This window comes from Cynocephalus volans, chromosome 9, assembly GCF_027409185.1.
Source record: "Cynocephalus volans isolate mCynVol1 chromosome 9, mCynVol1.pri, whole genome shotgun sequence".
In the NCBI taxonomy this organism is placed as follows: Eukaryota; Metazoa; Chordata; class Mammalia; order Dermoptera; family Cynocephalidae; genus Cynocephalus; species Cynocephalus volans.
The window spans coordinates 7,485,018-7,507,410 of NC_084468.1; the positions used below are offsets into that span (position 1 = coordinate 7,485,018).

General features: G+C 40.2%; 1 protein-coding gene across 3 annotated transcripts; it reads left to right on the forward strand.

Moving 5' to 3' along the window:
- Positions 1 to 346: 346 nt before the first annotated feature.
- TMEM128 (transmembrane protein 128) lies at positions 347 to 16,119 on the forward strand. 3 transcript variants are annotated; one of them, XM_063108358.1, is made up of 5 exons: positions 347 to 453; positions 1,954 to 2,095; positions 6,239 to 6,397; positions 8,808 to 8,916; positions 15,462 to 16,119. In XM_063108358.1, the coding sequence occupies exons 1-4, from the start codon at positions 357 to 359 to the stop codon at positions 8,905 to 8,907; spliced, it is 498 nt and encodes a 165-aa protein (XP_062964428.1). In that variant the 5' UTR covers positions 347 to 356; the 3' UTR covers positions 8,908 to 8,916; positions 15,462 to 16,119. The 3 variants fall into 3 exon arrangements, with proteins under 3 accessions (XP_062964428.1, XP_062964425.1, XP_062964427.1); XM_063108355.1 differs by lacking the exon at positions 15,462 to 16,119 and adding an exon at positions 10,628 to 11,147; XM_063108357.1 differs by lacking the exon at positions 15,462 to 16,119 and adding an exon at positions 9,249 to 10,619.
- Positions 16,120 to 22,393: the final 6,274 nt, after the last annotated feature.

Here is a 22,393-nt window from a genome sequence, read left to right on the forward strand (position 1 = left end):
CGCGACTCCTGAAAAGGAGGAGAAGGAAAGCAGCTGTGGGCTGAGGCGAGGGCTGGTCGGAAGGCATCTCCTGCGCTTACGCCCCAGGGAAGCGGCCCGCGTCCCTGGGCATCGGCAAGCTTGGTCCTTCTGGGCTTCCGTAGGTCAGAATAAATGTGGGAAATTTCCGACGAGAAAAGACCAGCATTCTATACTTCGAATCAAGCCTGCGGATTTAAGTGCGGAACGTACGACGTCAACTCCACACTCGCTTCTCACCAGCCAAAGCCGCGAAGGCGACTTAGTCTCCACCTCCGACAGCAGGAGACAAGGAAGTGTCGCGACGTCACTTCCGCCGCGTTGGGGGCGGTGCCAAGATGGACTCTTCGGAGGCCCGGGAGCGGCTCCGGCGGCGGTACCTGGTCCCGCTGGACGCCGAGGCCCCGCTGGATGGCGAGCGCGACGCCGAGCCGGGTGAGGCGCCCTCCGAGCCGCGCGCCGAGGTTCCCGGAGGCGAAGCGCCGGAGCACGGCCGGCCTCCCGGGCCTCCCGCAGCCCCGGTCCGTTCCGGAGGGATCGGGTTTCATTTTTCCAGGCTTACCAAATAGTTGTGCACCTTCGGGTTGTTAATGTCATGAAAGGTTAGAGATCGGGCAGCCCTGTGCGTCTTCATCTCGGCTGCGCTTCAGGATTCCCCGGAGAGCGGGTTTAACACCTGTTTGGAAAGATCCACTAAAATTTAAAAATTACCTAACTGTTCTAAATCTTAATAATTTACCGAAGAAACATACTTGTACCGATACACAAAGAAGTGTGTGCGTTAGTGTTTCACCTCAGCATTGATTGTGATAGCGAATGACCAGGAATATCCAAGAGCCCGTCAGCAGAAAGCTGGTTCAATAAATTTGGGCCTGTCTGTACGTGGCACAACAGGCACTTCTATGTCCCCATGGGGGTGATTTTCAGAGGGAGGCACAGCACAGTGTGTTGTGTACAAAACAGATAAACTAATGTGTGTTCACCTGTAGGTGCATCGAAACCAGTAACGGTGGTTACTTCTGGACAGGGGAACTGAGGTTAAGGATGGAAGACAGAGAGATTTCATTTTGGATCTTTTTGTCCTGTATGTTGTAAACTATGTCCAATTTGTTATTATTTCAAAATAAAAACATCATGCCCAGGCAATATGATTTATACATTTTGAGGGTATCTCTCCAAATCTGTAGAAAGTTCCCCAGCGTTTCTGGTCAGCTAAAGACTCTGAATCTCACATGTGGACCAGTGGTTTTCATGTGGACTTAGAGAGAGAGCATGTCAGAATCACCGGGAACATGTTAGAAATCAGCATCTGACCCAGCCCCCAGCCACCTATTCTTTTAGATCAGGTCTCAGATGGAAGAACTGACTTGTCTATCACCTGTCTAGACCAGTGTTGTGCTAGGACTAGAGCTCTGGTGTGCCCTTTCTACTTTGAGCTGCCTCAAAAGGTTGTGTTAAAAATAATTAAAATATTTAGTTATAAAAAGTGTTCTTGGAAGATCACAAGTTCATTTCGTGTCCTAATGTTTGCCTTTGGCATTTTTTTTTTCTTCTTATTTTAGGTGTGTGTTTATATACACATTTTTCTTAATTAACAAGTCTAATTACTTTCCTAGAGGGAATGTGAAACATATTAAAATTCTTACACTTCCAGATGGCATCTTATTTTTCGAAAGACTATGAAAATGTGAATTTGATTTCAAAATTCATTTAGAGGAAATCAGTTGACTATGTTGAATGTATTTTATAGTGGGCTCCTATTAATTATTTCTCCAAATATAAATCTATCTTGATGGTTTTACAGGATTCATTGCTAAAATGGGAGCGCCTGGTTTTTAGAAAGCTGTAGGAGGTGATTTTATTTGGTTTAAAATAGGCATAATTTTTCCTCATAAAATTATGGTAACTTAGTAAATTGAAATCTCTTATTTGCAGAAACATCTAGAGCTGCTGAGAAAAAGGAAAAACCACTTCCAAGACTTAACATCCATTCTGGATTCTGGATTTTGGCATCCATTGCTGTGACCTATTATGTTGATTTCTTTAAAACCCTTAAAGAAAACTTTCATACTAGTAGGTAAGAAAACTTTATTGCTTCATTAAGTTAAACACCCTTGTTTTATTTTTATGTTATATTTTGTCATTTGAATTCTTTTAAACACTTAGTAAGCCTCTACACTCTGCCAGGCACCGTGTTGGAGGTGCTGGTGATACAAAAATGAATAAGAGATATTGGTGACTACAGCATGGTGACTGTAATTAATAATACTCCATTGTATACTTGAAATTTGCTAAGACAGTGGATCTTAAGTGGCTTCATCACACATGCATGTGTGCACACACACAATGCTAACTGTGAAGTGATGGATGTGTTAACTAACTTGTTGATGATCATTTCACAGTATGTACGTACGTATGTGAAATCATCATATTATACACCTTGAATATACAGTATACAATCTAATTTTGTCAATTATACCTCAGTAAAGCTGGAAAAAATAAGGTGAATAAGAGAGTGTGTACTCTGGGCATGCAAAGCAGAGTAGGTGAAAACTGAAAACAGGAAATTATGTCAGTGTGCTTTTTCAGCACAAATATTTTATAGGATGAGGAAGATAGTGAATTTAAGAAGGACCTAATGCATTTGGAAAAATATGAAGGAAGGAAGACTCTGAAGGTCTTCATGAAGATATAGTACAGGAGCACTGGGAAGAAGAAGTGAGGACTGTGGAGGGTGAGAATTGGGTCTCAGGGTTTGTTTCAGAGAGTAGTTACAGCTGACAAGGTAACAACAGGTGTGACTGGATTAGATGAAGCAAAGGTCACCAGTGGGAAGAGTCAGAAGCTTTGTGGCCAGGCCAGATGTCAAATAGTTCTTCATTTAGAGGACCTCAGATCCCTCAATGTAATCTCAAGAGTTGATGTGCAGGAGTAGCTTAGGAGTCATATCCCAGGGTCCTCACTGAACACTGGAGAATGATGTAGAGGCCTCCAGATAACAGACAAAAGGGAGAGATGTTGGTGAGTGTCAGAGCTGGCCTTGGAGGGCTGGTTTGCTTAGGGCCAAGAGTGATAACTGGAAGTACCAGTGGGGCTAGAAAGATGCAGACAGGACTGTGGACTCAAGGGAGGACATACAGTTTCTTCTCAAGAGGCATTCAGGAGAACACTGACTTCTGGAGGGGGAGACCAAGGAGCTGGAGGGAATAGGCAGCGAGGGGAAAGTAGGCATAGGGAAGTTTCTTTTAAACTATTGGAGGGAGAAATCTTGTTCCTCTCATTATTTCCATGAGTATGGACTTTCCCCCCAAACTCTCATCTTCCTGTTTTTCCATCTCACTCCTTCCCTGGGAGGTGACATGACTTACATGATGGAGTTTAAGGTGAACTGGACATATGTAGCTCAGCACCTTCTTTCTCTTGGGAGTCAGCTGCTCGTTGGAACCACGGATTGTGGTCTACTTTTCCATGCTATCATCTTATGGGGGCATCCCTGGTAGGCGAAGGTCTCTAGGTTTTCATTGCAACCTGGAACCCAGTGGGTAAGTCTGTTTCTGTGGTTCAGTATTAGGAAGTGCTTTGTCACTGCTCATCAAAGCCATGTTCTTCCCACAGCTCTGACAGTAATAAAGCAGGTGTTTGATCTTCATCAGCCTGACTCCATCTCTCTTAACTGGTTTAGAATGTGGGTTGGGAAAGGAAAGAATGAGAATTTCAAATGCCACCAATAGCAGCTGCTCCTTTACTCATCAAATACTTCATGCGAGCCTGAGATGTGTTTGGCTTTAGGTGCCAGTGATGAATAAGGTGCTTTTCTAGCCCTCCAACAGCTCATTCTAGGCCACAACAGACAAGTTAGCAGGCCTCCTGGTGAGCGCTATTTAAGTGTATGAGCAAGATGTTCTGGGAGTAACTAGGAGGGGTACCTGGTTCGGCCCAACCTCAGGAGATAGACCTTTTTGAGGTTTTAGGATACTTGGGAGAATTTCTCTGTTTGTCCTTATATTAGGTGTTCTTAGTAGTTTAACTGTAAAGAAATGGTAGGTTAAGGAATGATCACACATATCAGATGTTTGGGGATGACTGCGGTGGTAAGTTGAGTGTCCAGGACCATGCAGCTGTTGTGTGGCAGAGCCAGGACTCAGATGCTGGGACCAGGGCTGTGGAGGATGCAAAGGAGGTAGGGGTCATAGGCCTATTCTCAAAAAAGTATCATCTTCGAGGAAGAACGATTTAAGTGCGTACTTAAAGGCTGAGGAGTTTGAGTAACATTGGATTCTTGCAAGAGACTCATTAAGCGGGGCGAGTCTGAGCAGCTGTGGAGTGAGACAGGTCCACAAAGGGCAGTGCAGGCCGAGCTCTGCTTTTTGCAAACAGCTCAATCCTCTGATACCTGAGGTAATTTCCTTTTTTCCGTTCTCTAGCCTAAATTCAGAAGCTCAAGTCATTAGGGTTCTTTAAGTCTGTACAAGGCTGGAAGACTATATGTTTGAAGGTAGGAGAGACAGGTCAGTATTAAAAACAAAAAATATCATAATGCTCTGGAAATCATTTTGTAAAACCCCTGTGTGTGCAACAGAATCAACTATGGAGTTAAAAAACAACTAAAACTAAAATCCCAATTGCTCAGGGCCCAGAATTTTGGAAACTGGGGACAAGGTAGCATCCTTTAGAAAGGTGCAAAGGTGACTCTGTTATGCAGCCAGGGTGGGGGACCACGACCTTCAGTAGCACATTCTGCTCAGGCAGCTTTTATCTTTTCTTTTTCCCCTTCGCTGTGTCTGGAGAGGACTCTGCGCAGTGAGTGGAGGGAAGGGTCCTGACGAAGCAAGACCACTGTCACTCGAGCACAGGGCTCCTCAGCCTTTCTTTCATAGCCATTCCCCAAGGAGGCTTTTTTAGACTTTTTTCCGCTAATGGTACCCCTACCCTGTGGAATTTTAATACCACAAATAAACCACATGTTTGCTTTTGTACTGCATGTGTCTCTGTGCTTTATACATACCATCAGAGGCAGATTTTTTCCTCCACTTTGGAGGTGATGCTGCCCATGTGGAGGAGGCACACTCCAGCAGAAGTGAGGTCTTTGAAGACCCTTGAAGAGAAACATGGAAATATTTTTTTATCATAACATCAGTGGAATAACAATGATGGCTACTGAGTGCTGTGTGAGAAGCACTTCACTGAACACTTTATTTCTGTCGGCTATTCTTTGAGTTACGTGTGGAAGTTAAGTATTTCTGAAATACACTGAGGTTTATTAATTTACCCAGTGACAAAGCTACTCCTGCTGGAGCTGAAATTCAAGCCTGGACAGACAGATTCAAAGGCTGCGCTCTTATCCACTGCACTGTACTGCCTCTGATGACTCTGAGCCCCCGAGTCGTATCATGGTAAAAGGCCCTAATGGAATCTGGAACCCTGCCATTGCTGGAAGTCCACCGGGTGCCTGTGTCACTTCACTGTTGCAGCCATCTCTTCTCCTCTTCTGCGACGTGGATTGCCAGTCTTCTCCCAGCAGAGGAGCAAAAGATAATGGGGGTATTGGATTGAGTTGGGGGAATGGGAAAGGGACTTCGTTCCCCAAATCTGGCCTCCTCCCGTGACCAGCTGGGGCTAGAAGAAGGGGCTGTCAGGTTGCCTCTCACGCACAGAGTCAGGTCTTAGGTGGAATTGGAAGGGAACAAAAAGATGTTGACCTTTGCGGGGGGGATAGGAAATATTTTGAAAATGGGAGGGTTTCATTTGGAATCTTTTATGAGAGAAAGTGAGTGAACTCTTCCAAATTGATTTTCAGTGTTCCATGAGACTTCCTAACTTGTGCGAGTTCATAGTGCCTGCTGGGAATCGTCTTTATTATTCCCACACTCAAAACTTCAGAAACAACCAGAAAGCTGCCATCTTTCCTGTGTTTTTAAAGAAAATGTATTGCTGCAACCAGGCTTCATTCTTGGCTGGTTGGTGTATGAAAGTATGCACGTGTGGATGTAGTCTCACTTCTCAATCCTTTCATGAGTCGCGTGTCTCCTCTTTTCTTACCCCCATCTGCCATTAGATTGAGACGTTGTGAAAGCTAGGGTCGTGTGATTGTGGGTCCCTGTGAATGCTTTCTCCAGTTGATATTCTTAGACATACATTTTTAGGCTGTTAGTGAAAACTTTAAGGATATCTGCTGATTTGCTAAGCGCTGCCAACCCTTACGTTATTTTTGTCTCCACAGTTGGTTTCTCTTTGGTAGTGCCTTGTCGCTTGTCAGTTTATCAATTGCGTTTTACTGCATAGTCTATCTGGAATGGTATCGGGGAATTGAAGAGTATGATGTCAAGTACCCGACGCTGATACCTATTACAACCGCTACTTTTATTGCAGCAGGAATTTGGTGAGTTAACTTTGAAATGACTAATAGAAATGGTTACCACATTTATTTTTTTTAATCAGGTAATGAAGTACAGGGTCCAAAATACAGAAGAAAAAAGATATAAGAGAAAATACTCTCCCAGTCATTCCTGTTCTTCTGGTTTCCATTTCATTAGTATCACTTTCTCTATTTATGTACCTAGTTATTTAAAACACAAGTGAAATTCCACAATACTCTGCATTTTGCTTTTTAAATCTTTTTTTCATGATGACATACAATACATACAGAAAAGCAGAAAAAACTGAAATGTACAGCTGAATGAATGATCACAAAATAAGCATTGGTGTAAAGTGCACCCTGGTCAAGAAGGAGAACTGAGCCAGCACCCTGGTCACCCCCTTCATGCCCCTCTGTCACTACATCTTCCTGCCACAGGTAAACACTGTCCCGACCTTTATGGTGATTACTTTCTTTTGTATCCCTTAAATACCCAGATTCTTTTTTGTCTATACTTTTGAACTTTATAGAAACGGATTCATATAGTGTGTGTTCTTTACATTTGGCTGCTTATGTGCAGCGTTACGTATGATGCATCCATGTTGTTGCCCATGACATTTGTTCATTGTCATCGTTGTTTAGCATTTCACTGTATAACTGCATCCCAGTTTATCTGTTCCACTGTTGATTGCTTTGGGTTTTTTCCAGTTTGGGGTTATAATGAAGGATGCTATTAAGAACATTTTGTACATGTCTCTTGTAGCACACGTACACATATATCTGTTAGGTATACATGTATGTGTGTACCTGTGTGTGTGTGTATGTGCAAAATTATTGGGTCATAGTGTACGCATATCTCCAGCTTCAGTAAATAATGTCAAACTATTTTGTTTCTTTTGGTTTTTAAATTTTTTTTGGTGGCTGGCCCTACCCGAAACTGTTTTTCAGAATGGTTGTTTGTCTTTTTTTTTTTTTTTTTTCCTTTTCTTTTTCAAAGAACCATGTAATTTGGAATTTCTTCATAATGGTACATATAGATGTGTCTCATCCTTTTAAACAGTTACATAGTTTTCACAGCATGGACATACCATGGTTTATTTAACCAGTTCCCTGATTTGCAGTTATTTTTATTCTCAATGCCACGATGAATATCATTCTTCATAAGTTAATAGGTACTCAATGGAAAAAAAGGTTTTTTGTTTCTTCTGTTTATAAAAGTAATACTTGCTCACTGAAGAAAATCTGTAAATTACGGTCAACACAAAGGAAATATATCCCATGATTGTGCCAACCGGAAAGAAAACTACTCTTCATAGACTGTGTAAACTAAGAGTGTAGGTCTTTGTTTTTTTTGGTTTTTTTTTCCTTTTTATTAATTGAATTTTGATTTGGAAAAGCCACACACCTTTATTACACATTCAGTGTAAATGTGTACCTTCTATGACATATTTTCTGAAGTTTAAGTTTAAGGATATTTGACATTGTGATGTGATTACTATTAACCCTTCAGTGATGTAGGTATATAGATGTATTTTATTTTTTCTCATAAGGCTAAGGTCACCCCCAGAAATGTTAATTTTTTAGGTCAGTTGGGTTATAGACTTTTTTTTTTTTTTTTGTCTTTTTCGTGACTGGCACTCAGCCAGTGAGCGCACCGGCCATTCCCATATAGGATCCGAACCCGCGGCGGGAGCGTCGCCGCGCTCCCAGCGCCGCACTCTCCCGAGTGCGCCACGGGCTCGGCCCTGGGTTATAGATTTTAAAATTCACATTTAACAAAATATTATATTAAAACCAACAGTTATCTGAAAAACTTATTTAATTGTCTATTTATTGTTTTCCCTATTACCTTCTGCTCTTACAAATTCATTCTTAAAAATCATTTGCACTTAAAAAAAAACAAACAAAAAGACAAAACGAAAACAAACAAAATCATTTGCACTTAGATGATGTTTTATTTTTTCCTTTGGTGACAGGAATAGTGTTTTTCTCAATGAAAAATTTAATAGCAGCTTATAAATGACTACTTTCTTCACTCTGTTTTAAAGAGAGTACTTTTATCTTTTTTATCATGATAGGTTGATAGCGTGTGAGATCATAAAAGCAGGCTATAGCTATTTTAATGTAAGTTCCATTGTAGACTCTAACTTGAAGAGACTTAAGTTGCTAGTAAGCCATGCCAACTCCCATTAAAAGGCCTTTAGTGATTCCAGTTCCAAGAACTTTTTAAAGAAATTGTGATAGTTCCATACGTATATATAGTTTTCCTTTCCAGTATTGCTGAAATCACATATCTGAGAAGCAAGGTATATATAGAAAGTTTCTGGCTGGATGAACTTTCCCAAATTGAGTTCTCTAAATCTAGATTCTAGAATAAAACATGTCTGTATATGTTAAGTTATAGTTGTCAACTGTTTATTTTTATTCTTTTTAGCTTCAACATTGCTTTATGGCATGTGTGGTCGTTTTTCACTCCGTTGTTGTTATTTACCCAGTTTATGGGGGTTGTAATGTTTATCTCACTCCTTGGATGATTTCTGAAGGTAAGATATCTGGAATGATATTTTTAATAATGAATTTATTTGAAAAATATCTTTCATGACAATTTTCAGTAGACACAGCTGTAACAGACTACTCGTGAATTATTTTTAGTCATGTTTACACCAGAGGTGTTCGTCCATTATACTCTGAGATAAAAGGGACTGAGACCTCTTTTTGTAAAATTTAGTTCTAAGTGACTACTTTTTAGAGAAGGCAACCTAACCTGCCTTTCAAAGACCTCATAAAGATAGTGTTTTAGACCGTTTCTGTTACTTATAACAAAATATTTGAAACTGGGTATTTTATAATAAAAACAAAATTTATTTGCTTATAGTTTCTGAGGATGGGAAATCCAAAGTCCATTTGGTGGTGCCGACAGTCACCGAGGGGTCTCACATTGCAAGATGGTGGAAGTAACGAGAGCGTGCCAAGAGTAACCTCCTCATTCACTCTCTTTTTAAAGCCCTCAGAACCACGCCCCTGACAACCATTATTAACCCATTCACTACTGCAGGGTCCTACAATCCAATCACCTCTTCAAGGCTCCACCTTTCAATTACCATAATAGGATTTCCCACCCTCTTAACAGTTACTGTGGGGCTAAGTTTCTAATACTTAAAACTTGGGGGACACAATTCAAGCTTAAAAGAGTTTTCAGGGGGACATAATTCAATCCATTACAGATAAATAGTATTTGTACCTTCCTATATAGATATATTCACACATTAAACTATTTTATATTGAAGTCAACTTCCAGCAACTTATACACAATGACTGTTGGCTAGATTGTTCTTAAGGAATGGGAATATAGGAAGAATGGGCGATTTTACCTAATTCAGAAAAAAAAAATTCTGCCGTTTTCTAACTATCCTGGCTGCCTCATAAAAATTTGATGGATAACACATCAACTTTTTTCTTCTGTGTTATTTATAGAATTTCTGCTTCTTCACACCCCACCCCACCCCTAGGCGCGGTGCTTATGTGGTAGAGTCTGTATTCTGAGTGTCAGATAACTCATTTATTCAATAAGTGTGTATTCAGAGCACTCTGTGTGCTTGCTGAGGGGCATGGTAAAAAAGACAAAAGTAGTCCCTCCTTTCATGTCACTTATGTCAGAACTTGGAAGAAATCTGCTTCGTATAGCAATTTACAGATATGGAAACTGAGGCCCGGAGAAGTAAATGTTAATACACTAAATTACTGGGGTGTTAAAGAAAACTGACATTTTAGCTAACAGCATATTCTCCCTGTGGGATTTTAAGGGAAAGTCAGTGTAACCGTGTAAAGAAGCAGTGGACATAATCTCATTGTTGTCAGTCTGAAAATAGTTGCTAGCACACTCATGACCATGCTGATGTATAAAGTGTCCTTCATACATTGCGCTGTGTCTAAGGACCATTGGGACTCCTCAGCACATGCCCTATGTCTCTGTTTACATGTGTCGCCACAAGGAGCTCAGGGCTCCTGAATACTCATGCATCTCAGAACATTCCCTGTCTGTCTGACCCTTTCACCCACCCCTCCCCTTCTAATGTGGTTAAATCTTCTTTGGCTATTTAGTGTTGAGTTTTTACTGCTGACATGACTTTACAGTCGGCAATGGAGAACCTAGATAGTGTTGTAGAGCACAGATTTTTAGTGCTTTTTAGTGTTCAATTCAGTAGCTTAAGATAGAATGTTTTATTTGGGACATAAATGCTGGTTTTCTTTCAGATTTAAGGACACATAAATGTAAAGTGAATGATTAAACATGCAGCTAGCTGAAATCATCACAGACAGATAATGGAAAAACTACAGTGTGTTTTTGCATCTACGAAGTGAGCGGTTTCCTTGGAAAAATTGTGACTTTGTAGATCTGTTGTGGAAATTAGAATAAATTATATTTCATTTGCATATTGTTAAACTCAACTGATTACTGAATTTTTCAGAAGTCTGTGTTATTTAGAAATAGCTATTTTGCAATGTTAATCTGTGTGAATCTTTGGAGAAAGAAATGGTTTCATTAAAGGTGCGTAACACACTCCCAATATTTTAAATAAATTGTTCACTCTTCCATTTTAAGGGATAGCAGTTCATTGTATAAAATGTATCAATAAGAAATTTCTCAGCTTGGCTGACTGGTCAGTTCAGTTGGTTAGAGCATAGTGCTGATAACACCAAGGAACAGGGCTCAATCCCTGTAATTGCCAGTTGCCAAAAATAAATAAATAAATAAAACGTGTATCTAAAGGAATTATGTTGTCATGTGCCTTTAACCCAACTTCAGTCATTATTAGGTATTTCATTTTTATAATAGTTTTGTTAGGTGAGGGGACCAAATTAAAGTATTCTATGTTTTCCCATCACTTTAGATTTTATCATTGTGTAAATTATTGGGTTTTTAGCATTTTTTAACATATGAACTTTTAATGATCTTAAAGTATGTATAATTTTTTTCTGTACCATTTAAATAAAATATTTTTTTTAGCTTTCTTGTGGGTTTTATTCATACAGACTTTGGAATAGCTTCCATTTTTAGCTATTTGCACTTTGAGTTCACTAGAAATAATGAAGGTATCTTTTTAGAGAAGGTTACTCTGCTCTTCAAAGAGCTCATCAGGACAGTATTTACACTTTCACATGCAAATATGTTCACGTTAAACCCAAATATCGTAGACATCATGACATAAAATGTACCTGATGTAGATTCCTTTCCCTGTAACTTCCTGTGATGACCTGATTCAGTCAGCTCTTGTGTCTGGTTCAGATAACACCCTGACAGTTACTGGCTGCAAGAGCTTCAGTAGTAATCTTTTTTCTTCTGTGAAGTGGGAATAATATCTGTCTTGTGGGGTTGTGGATAATAGCAATAATGTTTATAAAACACCACCGGTAGGTACTCAATGAAGGGTAATGGAGAGGGAAAGAAAGAGAAAGCAGAATTTAGAATCAGGAATATCACATCAGATCCTGATGTTTGCAAAGGGAAAAGTCAGGCGTGATCAGTAAATAAACAGAAGCAAAGCCAGTTTGTGTGCACATGTATGTGAAGATGTGCAGAGAGTTTCATTTAAAATAGAGAGCAAGGTCAGGCAAAGGCCAGAATTAGGTAGCCAATCAGTCAGCAATGTGAGGGTCCCATGCAAGCTTGAGGCTGTAAACCCTAGAAGTTAGAGTGTTTTGTTCAGACTTCTGGAGTGACCTTGGTGGGGCCAAAGGAGAGTGCCCCAGTGACAACTCCCACACGTTTTCAACTGTTAAATGTCTTTTTTTTTTTTCGAAGGGTATTTTTACTACTTGGATAGAAATCTAAGGCTGGGATTTTCTCTTAAAATCTAGTTAGCCAAGCACCAATCCTGTGGTCAGCTAGGATGTGATGAAGACTACCCTATTACTTAAAAAGAGACATTTTAATAAATTTAGTTTAAACAGGATCATGCCTGGTCCCCGTTCCTGTCATGTAACTCCTATGCAAGTTATTTATCGGTCTTTCCCCTTTATTAAAACTATTAAATAAAAACTTAAAAATGGCGCCAAACAATCTTGTTACTCCTTTGTTTAGAAGGAGTATCCACTTGTAAGAGTAATGGTAACTAAATAATAGTTGTAAATCTTTATCATGAAAGTCAGGGATATGGAAGAAGCAAGTGTGTGCTCTGACTCTGACCATCAGTGTCAAGACCAGGTTTTCAACCTGGGTTGCACACCACTTACGAAGGCCCAGTGCTCAGAGGTTCTGATTCATTTGATAGGCAAGGCTGTCTGTAGTGTTGGAAGAGTTCCCCAGGTGATTTCTAATGTGCAGTCTGGGTAGAGAACTATCCTGCTCTAGTCAGTTGGGTAGAGACATCTCTGTAGAAACTAGGACATTAGGGTTGGCAGGGAACATACAGATAAATTAATCTAGTTCATTAAGGTAAAAACCAGATTGGGACTCCCCCCAAACCTGTGTCTGGGACCTGACTTGGGAGGCAGTGGTCTTTCTAGGGTACTTGAAACAGGACTTAAGGTTCCTGGCTGTATTTGGCTTTATGCAACAAAAAAATGGTCTGTGGCTACATGTGAGCAAAAGAGAAATGCGTTGGAAAGGAATTGAGGGAAACGCCGGAGAGCCACATCTGGTAAAGGACAGAAAGAAGGATAGTTTTGGGGAGAGGGGCTGGGGTCTCTAGGTACTAGGAGTGATGGGAGTTATTAGACTCTTCGGCAGCCATGATTAGGTAGATGCCCTTCACTTTTTCAAAATGTATTTTTGAAGACTATGTCAGCTCAGTATTTCTTGAGGTGGGAACGAGTTTTACAGATTTTAGTAACTGTCTACATAGAATTTTTAAAAGTAATGAAATAGCAATCAAGAATATTTTGTATACACTTAAGAACTAACTTTAAAGAACCAGGTCTGTAGGTTTGTGGTCAAGAGAAGATTAGGAATTGACGAGCTGAACAAAAGAATAAATTATTTCTAAAACGGCCACAGAGATCTCATCCAGGTGTCACAGATTTGGTTCTGAAGCTGATGAATAGTCTTTCCCCGTTTTGACAGAAATGTAATGTGTAGCTGATGATTTATTTCTAAAGCAAAGTGTGTGACTAGCTGTCTGTATAGCTGCAGCTTTTACAAACCTTTTTGCACCTCCTCACTTTGAGTATATTCATTATTCCTTGAGATGGATCACCCCCATTAGCATACAAGTATGTTGTAATATCTCCCACCCTCAGACACACACCAAACATGAAATTGAATTCCCTCCATCTTCGTCAGCTATTACCCATTTCTTGAGTCCCCTTTGTAGCAAAACTGCACCGAACAGTTCTCTGTGCCCACTGTCTCCAATTGTAAATTGCTGACGTATGAATGCTGTTATAGATCTGGGTTCCCTAGAAGGAACTGGAATGATAGGATCCCACAATAATAGAGGCTATACCAGTTTTGTTTTCACCAAGCAGAGTAACACCTTTACAGCCTTGCTTTAGGGCTGGTCAATCTTTTTGTTATATGCCATATTATAGATCTTGATTGTCTTGACCTCATACACCACATCACACTGGCCCACTACATTGGCGATGTTATGTAACTGGATCTGATGAACAGGCGGAGTAAGTACTCTAGATGCCATGTGTGAAACAAAGGGTGGGACAAATTCACTCCACAAATTCAGGAGTCTGTCATCTCAGTGAAGTTCCTGGGGATTCAGTGACCTGGAGCATGTTGATTGTTACCTCCGACAGACAAGATGCTGCTCCTTGTACTGCCTCCATTAAGATGTGCAGTGCTTATGGGAATGTTTAGATTTTGGAGGCAACAGGTACCACATTTAAATGTGTGACTTCAACCATTTTTACCAATGGGCACCCCCCACAGAGAAGGTGGGAAACTGGCATGTCCTATGGATATCTGGCAGCCTCTTTCTCCAGTCACCCCAGTACTTGCTGGATGGGCTCACTTATAAGGTGCATGGTGGCAGGGATGGAGGCTGTGCATGGATTCAGAAACACAGATGCCCCCTCATTGAGGCTGAGCTTGCTTAACACCAGTGCTGAGTGCAAAACCTGCTGCAATGGTTTTAAGAGGGCCCTGAATTTTTTGACACACTTCCCATTGAGAAAAGGGGCTCTTTATCCCCTTCCCTTGAGTCTGGGTGGGCTTATGACTGCCTTCACCAATAGAGTCTGCTAGTAGTCATGCTATGTATCTTCGAAGACCCAGTGGTAAGGCCATCAGCTTCTGCCTAGTTCTCTTGGAATGCTTGCTTGGTATAGATTCCCTCCTGGGATGCTCCCTCTCAAAGCTCAGATGCCAGGCTGTGAGAGGTCCAAGCCACACAAAGAGGACACAAGTATGTGCTCTGGTCAACAGTCCCAGCTGAGACCAGCCTTTGGGTTATTCCAGGTGCCAGAATGTGAGTGAAGAAACCTTCAGATGATTCCAGCCCGGCCATTTGAGTTACCCCAGCTATTCAAGCCTCTCGGTTGGTTTTGGGCTGCTGTAACAAAATACCATAGACTAGCTGGCTTATCAACAACAGAAATTTATTTCTCACAGTTCTGGAGGCTGGAAGTCCGAGGTCAAGGTGCTGGCAGATTCGGTATCTGATGAGAGTCTGCTTCCTTAGAGACAGTGCCTTCTTGCTGTGTCCTTACATGGCAGAAGGGTAGAAGGATTTCTCTGGGGCCTCTTTTATAGGGGTACTAATCCCATTCATGAGGGCTCAACCCTCATGGCCTAGCCTCCTCCCATGGGCCCCACCTCTTAACACCATCACCATGGGGGTAGGATTTCAACATGTGAATTTTGGGGGGACACAAACATTCAGACCATAGCTGCAAGTCCTCCTAGCTATGGTCTAGACATTGTAGAGCATAAAAAGAGCAGTCTCCAAACTCTGACCCACAGGATCCAGGAGCACAATAAAGTGCTGGTAGTTATATATCAATGAGTTGGATAGTTTATTATGACACAGTAAGACTGAGGGCAACAGCAGAGACTGTAAGCTGTTGATACGGCATCTTCCCTGAGACACTTGCCCGGGGGGAAGTTTGATTATATTGGACTTCTTTCTTCATGCAGGGAGCATAGATGGTCCTCCCCGGATTAGATACATATTCTGAAAATGTATTTGCCTTCCTTTGCCATGCTGCTTCTGCTACTATCTGCGTACTTCTGGAGTGTTGTCATTGTCATGGCATTCCACACAGCAGTGCTTCTGATGAAGGAACTGATTTCCCAGCAAAAGAAGTGGCCATGGAACCTCCCGTGCCCAGGACTAAGCATCTACTCAGATCCCGTGTCTAGTGTTTTCAAAAAGACAAAAAACAAAAAAAATATGACATGAGTGGAAAAAGCTCAATGTGAGTAAAGTCTATATTTACTTAATAGTATTCTATCGATGTTAATTTGTTAATTTTAGTAAATGTACCCTGGTGTATTAGATGTTAGGGGAAGTAAACAGGAATGCTCTACACTATCTTTACAACCCTTCTGTAAATCTAACATTATTTCAGAAGAAAAAGTTAAGGAAAGAAGACCTCGTATATACCTTTGCTCAGAGAATGGTCACCATGGTTTAATGCTGTAGATCCTTTTGGGGAAGGCATGGAGGAAGAGTCATAACATATATTTGTGGCAGTGTTGCAGGGTTTTTGTCAAGGGGACCCATCCTCTTCGTTCAAGGACTCATTCAAGTCTGTGAACTGGCTCAAGTTTGGGAATCGGATGAAGTTTTTGACTATCTGTTGTAATGATTCGAGTCATCTCTGCTTACCATATCTAGAGATTTTCCAATTATATAGATCAAATAATGTCTTTTGTTAATATTTTAAAATTTTGTACTTTTAACTGATAAATAAAAATTTATGTATTTATTGTGTTCATGTTGTTTTGAAATGTTATGGGATGCCTAAATCAAGATAATTAACATTCATTACTTCATATCCTTAACCATAACCTTTTTTTTTTTTTTCTTTTTGAATACAAACACCATCATTTATTTGCTGAGGATCTGGGGAAATTTTTTTTTTTTAAATTTTATTTTGTCGATATACATTGTGGCTGATTATTGTTGCCTATCACCAAAGCCTCCCTCCTTCCTCCCTCTCATCCCTCCCCCCGAACAATGTCCTTTCTGTTTGCTTGTCGTATCAACTTCAAGGAATTGTAGTTGTTATATCTTCTCCCCCCCCCAGTTTTTTTTTTTTTTTTGTGTGTGTGTGAATTTATATATTAATTTTTAGCTCCCACCAATAAGTGAGAACATGTGGTATTTCTTTTTCTGTGCCTGACTCATTTCACTTAATATAATTCTCTCAAGGTCCATCCATGTTGTTGCAAATGGCAGTATTTCATTCGTTTTTATAGCTGAGTAGTATTCCACTGTGTAGATGTACCACATTTTCCATATCCACTCATCTGATGATGGACATTTGGGCTGGTTCCAACTCTTGGCTATTGTAAAGAGTGCTGCGATGAACATTGGGGAACAGGTATACCTTCGACTTGATGATTTCCATTCCTCTGGGTATATTCCCAGCAGTGGGATAGCTGGGTCATATGGCAGATCTATCTGCAATTGTTTAAGGAACCTCCATACCATTTTCCATAGAGGCTGCACCATTTTGCAGTCCCACCAACAATGTATGAGAGTTCCTTTTTCTCCGCAACCTCGCCAGCATTTATCGTTCAGGGTCTTTTAGATTTTAGCCAACCTAACTGGGGTTAGATGGTATCTCAATGTGGTTTTGATTTGCATTTCCCGGATGCTGAGTGATGTTGAGCATTTTTTCATATGTGTGTTGGCCATTTGGATATCTTCCTTAGAGAAATGCCTACTTAGCTCTTTTGCCCATTTTTTAATTGGGTTGCTTGTTTTTTTCTTGTAAAGTTGTTTGAGTTCCTTATATATTCTGGATATTAATCCGTTGTCAGATGTATATTTTGCAAATATTTTCTCCCAGTCTGTTGGTTGTCTTTTAACTCTGTTAATTGTTTCTTTTGCTGTGCAGAAGCTTCTTAGTTTGATACAATCCCATTTGTTTATTTTTCCTTTGGTTGCCCATACTTTTGGGGTCGTATTCATGAAGTCTGTGTCCAGTCCTATTTCCTGAAGTGTTTCTCCTATGTTTTCTTTAAGAAGTTTTATTGTTTCAGGGTGTATATTTAAATCCTTAATCCATTTTGAGTTGATTTTAGTATATGGTGAGAGGTATGGGTCTAGTTTCATTCTCCTGCATATGGATATCCAGTTATCCCAGCACCATTTGCTGAAGAGGCAGTCCCTTCCCCAGTGAATGGGCTTGGTGCCTTTGTCAAAGATCAGATGGCAGTAAGTGTGTGGGTTGATTTCTGGATTCTCTATTCTATTCCATTGATCAGTGTGTCTGTTTTTATGCCAGTACCATACTGTTTTGGTTATTATAGCTTTGTAGTATAGCTTAAAGTTGGGTAGTGTTATGCCTCCAGCTTTATTTTTTTTGCTCAGCATTGCTTTGGCTATGTGTGGTCTTTTATTGTTCCATATAAATGTCTGGATAGTTTTTTTCCATTTCTGAGAAAAATGTCTTTGGAATTTTGATGGGGATTGCATTGAATTTGTATATCACTTTGGGTAGTATGGACATTTTCACTATGTTGATTCTTCCAATCCAAGAGCATGGGATATCTTTCCATCTTCTTGTATCCTCTCTAATTTCTCTCAGCAGTGGTTTGTAGTTCTCATTATAGAGATTTTTCACCTCCTTGGTTAACTCAATTCCTAAGTATTTTATTTTTTTGGTGGCTATTGTAAGTGGGTAGGCTTTCTTAATTTCTCGTTCTGCATGTTCACTATTGGAGAAAAGAAATGCTACTGATTTTTGTGTGTTGATTTTGTATCCTGCTACTGTGCTGAAATCATTTATCAATTCCAAGAGTTTTTTTGTAGAGGTTTTAGGCTGTTCGATATATAGGATCATGTCATCTGCAAACAGGGACAGTTTGACTTCATCTTTTCCAATCTGGATGCCCTTTATTTCCTTCTCTTCTCTGATTGCTCTGGCTAGTACTTCCAACACTATGTTGAATAGGAGTGGTGAGAGTGGGCATCCTTGTCTAGTTCCTGTTCTTAAAGGAAAAGCTTTCAGCTTTTCCCCATTCAGGATGATATTGGCAGTGGGTTTGTCATATATGGTTTTAATTATGTTGAGATACTTTCCCTCTATACCTAACTTATAGAGGGTCTTTGTCATGAATGAGTGCTGAATTTTATCAAATGCTTTTTCAGCATCTATAGAGATGATCATGTGGTCCTTGTGTTTGAGTTTATTAATATGGTGTATCCCATTTATTGATTAGCGTATGTTGAACCAACCTTACATCCCTGGGATAAATCCCACTTGATCGTGGTGAATAATTTTATGTATCTGTTGCTGTATTCTGTTTGCTAGTATTTTAGTGAGGATTTTTGCATCTATATTCATCAAGGATATTGGCCTGTAGTTTTCTTTTTTGGTTATATCTTTACCTGGTTTTGGTATCAGGATGATGTTTGCTTCATAGAATGAGTTTGGGAGATTTGCGTCTGTTTCAATCTTTTGGAATAGTTTGTAAAGAATCAGTGTCAATTCCTCTTTGAATGTTTGGTAAAATTCTGCTGTGAATCCATCTGGTCCCGGGCTTTTCTTTGTTGGGAGCCTTCTGATAACAGCTTCAATCTCCTTTATTGTTATTGGTCTGTTCAAATTTTCTACATCTTCATGGTTCAGTTTTGGGAGCTTGTGTGTGTCCAGAAATTTATCCATTTCCTCCAGATTTTCAAATTTGTTGGCGTATAGTTGTTTATAGTAGTCTCGAATGATTCCTTGTATTTCAGATGAATCAGTTGTAATATTGCCCTTTTCATTTCTAATTTTTGTTATTTGAGTCTTCTCTCTTCTTTTTATATCTCTCTTCTTTTTTTGTTAGCCATGCTAATGGTTTGTCAATTTTATTTATCTTTTCAAAAAACCAACTTTTTGATTCATTGATCTTTTGTATTGTTTTTTGGGTTTCAATTTCATTCAGTTCTGCTCTGATCTTAATGATTTCTTTCCGTCTGCTAACTTTAGGTTTGGATTGTTCTTGTTTTTCTAGTTCTTTAAGGTGAAGTGTTAGGTTGTTCAGTTGCCATCTTTCCATTCTTCTGAGGTGAGCATTTAATGCAATAAATTTCCCCCTTAATACTGCTTTTGCAGTATCCCACAGGTTTTGGTATGATGTATCATTATTTTCATTAGTTTCAATAAAGCTTTTGATTTCCTGCTTGATTTCTTCTTGGACCCATATGTCATTAAGTAGAATGCTGTTTAATTTCCATGTGTTTGTATAGTTCCCAGAGTTTCGTTTGTTATTAATTTCTAGTTTTAATCCATTGTGGTCTGAGAAGATACATGGGATAATTCCAATTTTTTTGAATTTATTGAGACCTGATTTGTGACCTAATATATGATCTATCCTGGAGAATGATCCATGTGCTGATGAGAAGAATGAATATTCTGAGGTTGTTGGATGGATGGAATGTTCTGTAGATATCTGCCAATTCCAATTGGTCTAGAATATTGTTTAGATCTTGTGTTCCTCTACTGATTCTTTGCCTAGATGATCTGTCTAATATTGACAGTGGGGTGTTCAGGTCCCCTGCTATTATGGTATTAGTGTCTATTTCCTTCTTTAGGTCTAATAGAGTTTGTTTTATAAATCTGGCTGCTCCAACATTGGGTGCATATATATTTATGATTGTTATGTCTTCTTGATGGATCAGTCCTTTTATCATTATATAGTATCCCTCATTGTCTCTTTTTATGGTTTTTAGTTTAACGTCTACTTTGTCAGATATAAGAATAGCTACTCCAGCTCGTTTTTCTTTTCTTTCTTTTTTTTTTTTTTTAAAGATGACCGGTAAGGGGATCTTAACCCTTGACTTGGTGTTGTGAGCACCACGCTCAGCCAGTGAGCGAACCGGCCATCCGTATATGGGATCCGAACCCGGGGCCTTGGTGTTCTCAGCACCACACTCTCCCGAGTGAGCCACGGGCCGGCCCTCGTTTTTCTTTTCTGTTTGCATGGTAAATCTTTTTCCATCCTTTCACTCTTAGTCTGTGTGAATCTTTATGGGTGAGGTGGGTCTCTTGTAGGCAGCATATAGTTGGGTCCTCCTTTTTGATCCAGTCAGCCAGTCTGTGTCTTTTGATTGGGGAATTTAAGCCTTTTAAATTAAGAGTTGTTATTGAAAGATGTTGATTTATTCCTAGCATTTTATTGGTTGTTTGGTTGTCTTAGGTGTCTTTTGTTCCTTGCTTTCTGATTTACTGTTTGGTTTCTGTGTTTGTTGGTTCCTTAGGTTGTAGATAGCGTTTTTGTCTGTTTGTTTTCTCTTCATGAATGCCATTTTTATTATACTAGTGGGTTTTGATTTTTCTTGATTTTTTATGGCAGTGGTAGTTATTTTTCAGGAACCAATCCCAGTACTCCCTTGAGGATTTCTTGCATTGGTGGTCGTGTGGTAGTGAACTCCCGCAGTTTTTGTTTGTCTCAGAAATATACTATTTGCTCTTCATTTCGGAAGGATAGCCTTGCACGGTAGAGTATTCTTGGTTGACAATCTTTGTCTTTTAGTATTTTGAATATATCATCCCATTCTTTTCTAGCTTTTAGGGTTTGTGATGAAAAGTCCGATGTTTGCCTGATTGGGGCTCCCTTATAGGTGATTTGACGTTTCTCTCTTGCAGCTTTTAAGATTCTCTCTTTGTCTCTGAATTTTGCCAATTTGACTATAACATGTCTTGGAGAAGGCCTTTTTCGGTTGAATACGTTGGAGATCGTTGAGCTTCCTGGATCTGAAGATCTGTGATTTTTCCTATACCTGGGAAGTTTTCTGCCACTATTTTGTTGAATATGTTTTCAATGCAATCTCCATTTTCCTCCCCTTCTGGAATACCCATGACTCGGATATTTGAGCTCTTAAGGTTGTCTGATATCTCTCTCAGATTTTCTTCAATGTCTTTGATTCTTTTTTCTTTTTTCTTTTTTTTTTTTGTCTGCTTGTGTTATTTCAAACAGCCCATCTTCAAGTTCAGAAGTTCTCTCTTCATCTTCGACAAGCCTACTGGTTAAACTCTCCGTTGTGTTTTTTATTTTGCAGAATAACTTCTTCAGTTCGGCAAGTTCTGCTACATTTTTTTTTCAGGACATTGATTTCCTTGTACATTTCCTCTTTCAGGTCCTGTATACTTTTCCTCATTTCATCATGATGTCTAGCTGAGTTTTCTTGTATCTCATTCAGTTTCCTTAGAATTATCACTCGAAATTCCTTGTCAGTCATTTCAAGGGCTTCTTGTTCTATCAGATCTAGAGTTTGAGATTTATTAACTTTTGGTGGTGTACTTTCTTGATTTTTTGTATTTCTTGTATCTTTTTTTTGATGTTTATTCATTGTGGCAGGGGGTTTCACAGTCCACCGGTTTGAGACTATTGACTAACTAAGATGTTGCTGTGATTGCCAATTTGGTATGGCTACCTCCGTGATTGCTCAGTTGGCCTCTAGTGCCTTGTGTGTGTGGTTGCCTCGGGTCTTGGGCATCTCCGGGCAGCCACCTCTCTGGTCAGCTTGGACTCTGCTGGGCTGCTGGATCACAGGGCATACTGCAGGGCGTGTGGTCTCTGCTGAGCTTCCACTTCCCGTGCAGGACTTCCTGTTCTGTGCACTCTGGCCCGGGCTGCTGGATCATGCAGTGGCAGCCCCACAGCATGTGTGGTTTCTGTCGAGTCTCCACCTCCCTAGCCAGATGTCTCCCCACTCTGTGCGCACTAGGCTGGGTTGCTGGATCTCACAGTGGCGGCCCTGGCAGGGTGTGTGTTTTCTGCCGAGTCTCCGCCTCCCTAGCCAGACGTCTCCCCGCTCTGTGCACACTGGGCTGGGGTGGGACATGTCTTCTGCAACCCTCGTCTATCAGCTGGGCCTTCAAGACCCTGCTTGGCACCGCCTCGCCGAG

What these genes read in the sequence shown, in the direction of transcription:
- TMEM128 (XM_063108358.1), top strand. Translation starts at nt 357, where the DNA reads ATGGACTCTTCGGAGGCCCGGGAGCGGCTCCGGCGGCGGTACCTGGTC. An exon ending in CGAGCGCGACGCCGAGCCGG is followed by an intron (nt 454 to 1,953) that starts GTGAGGCGCCCT and finishes TCTTATTTGCAG; the next exon opens with AAACATCTAGAGCTGCTGAG. An exon ending in GAAAACTTTCATACTAGTAG is followed by an intron (nt 2,096 to 6,238) that starts GTAAGAAAACTT and finishes TTGTCTCCACAG; the next exon opens with TTGGTTTCTCTTTGGTAGTG.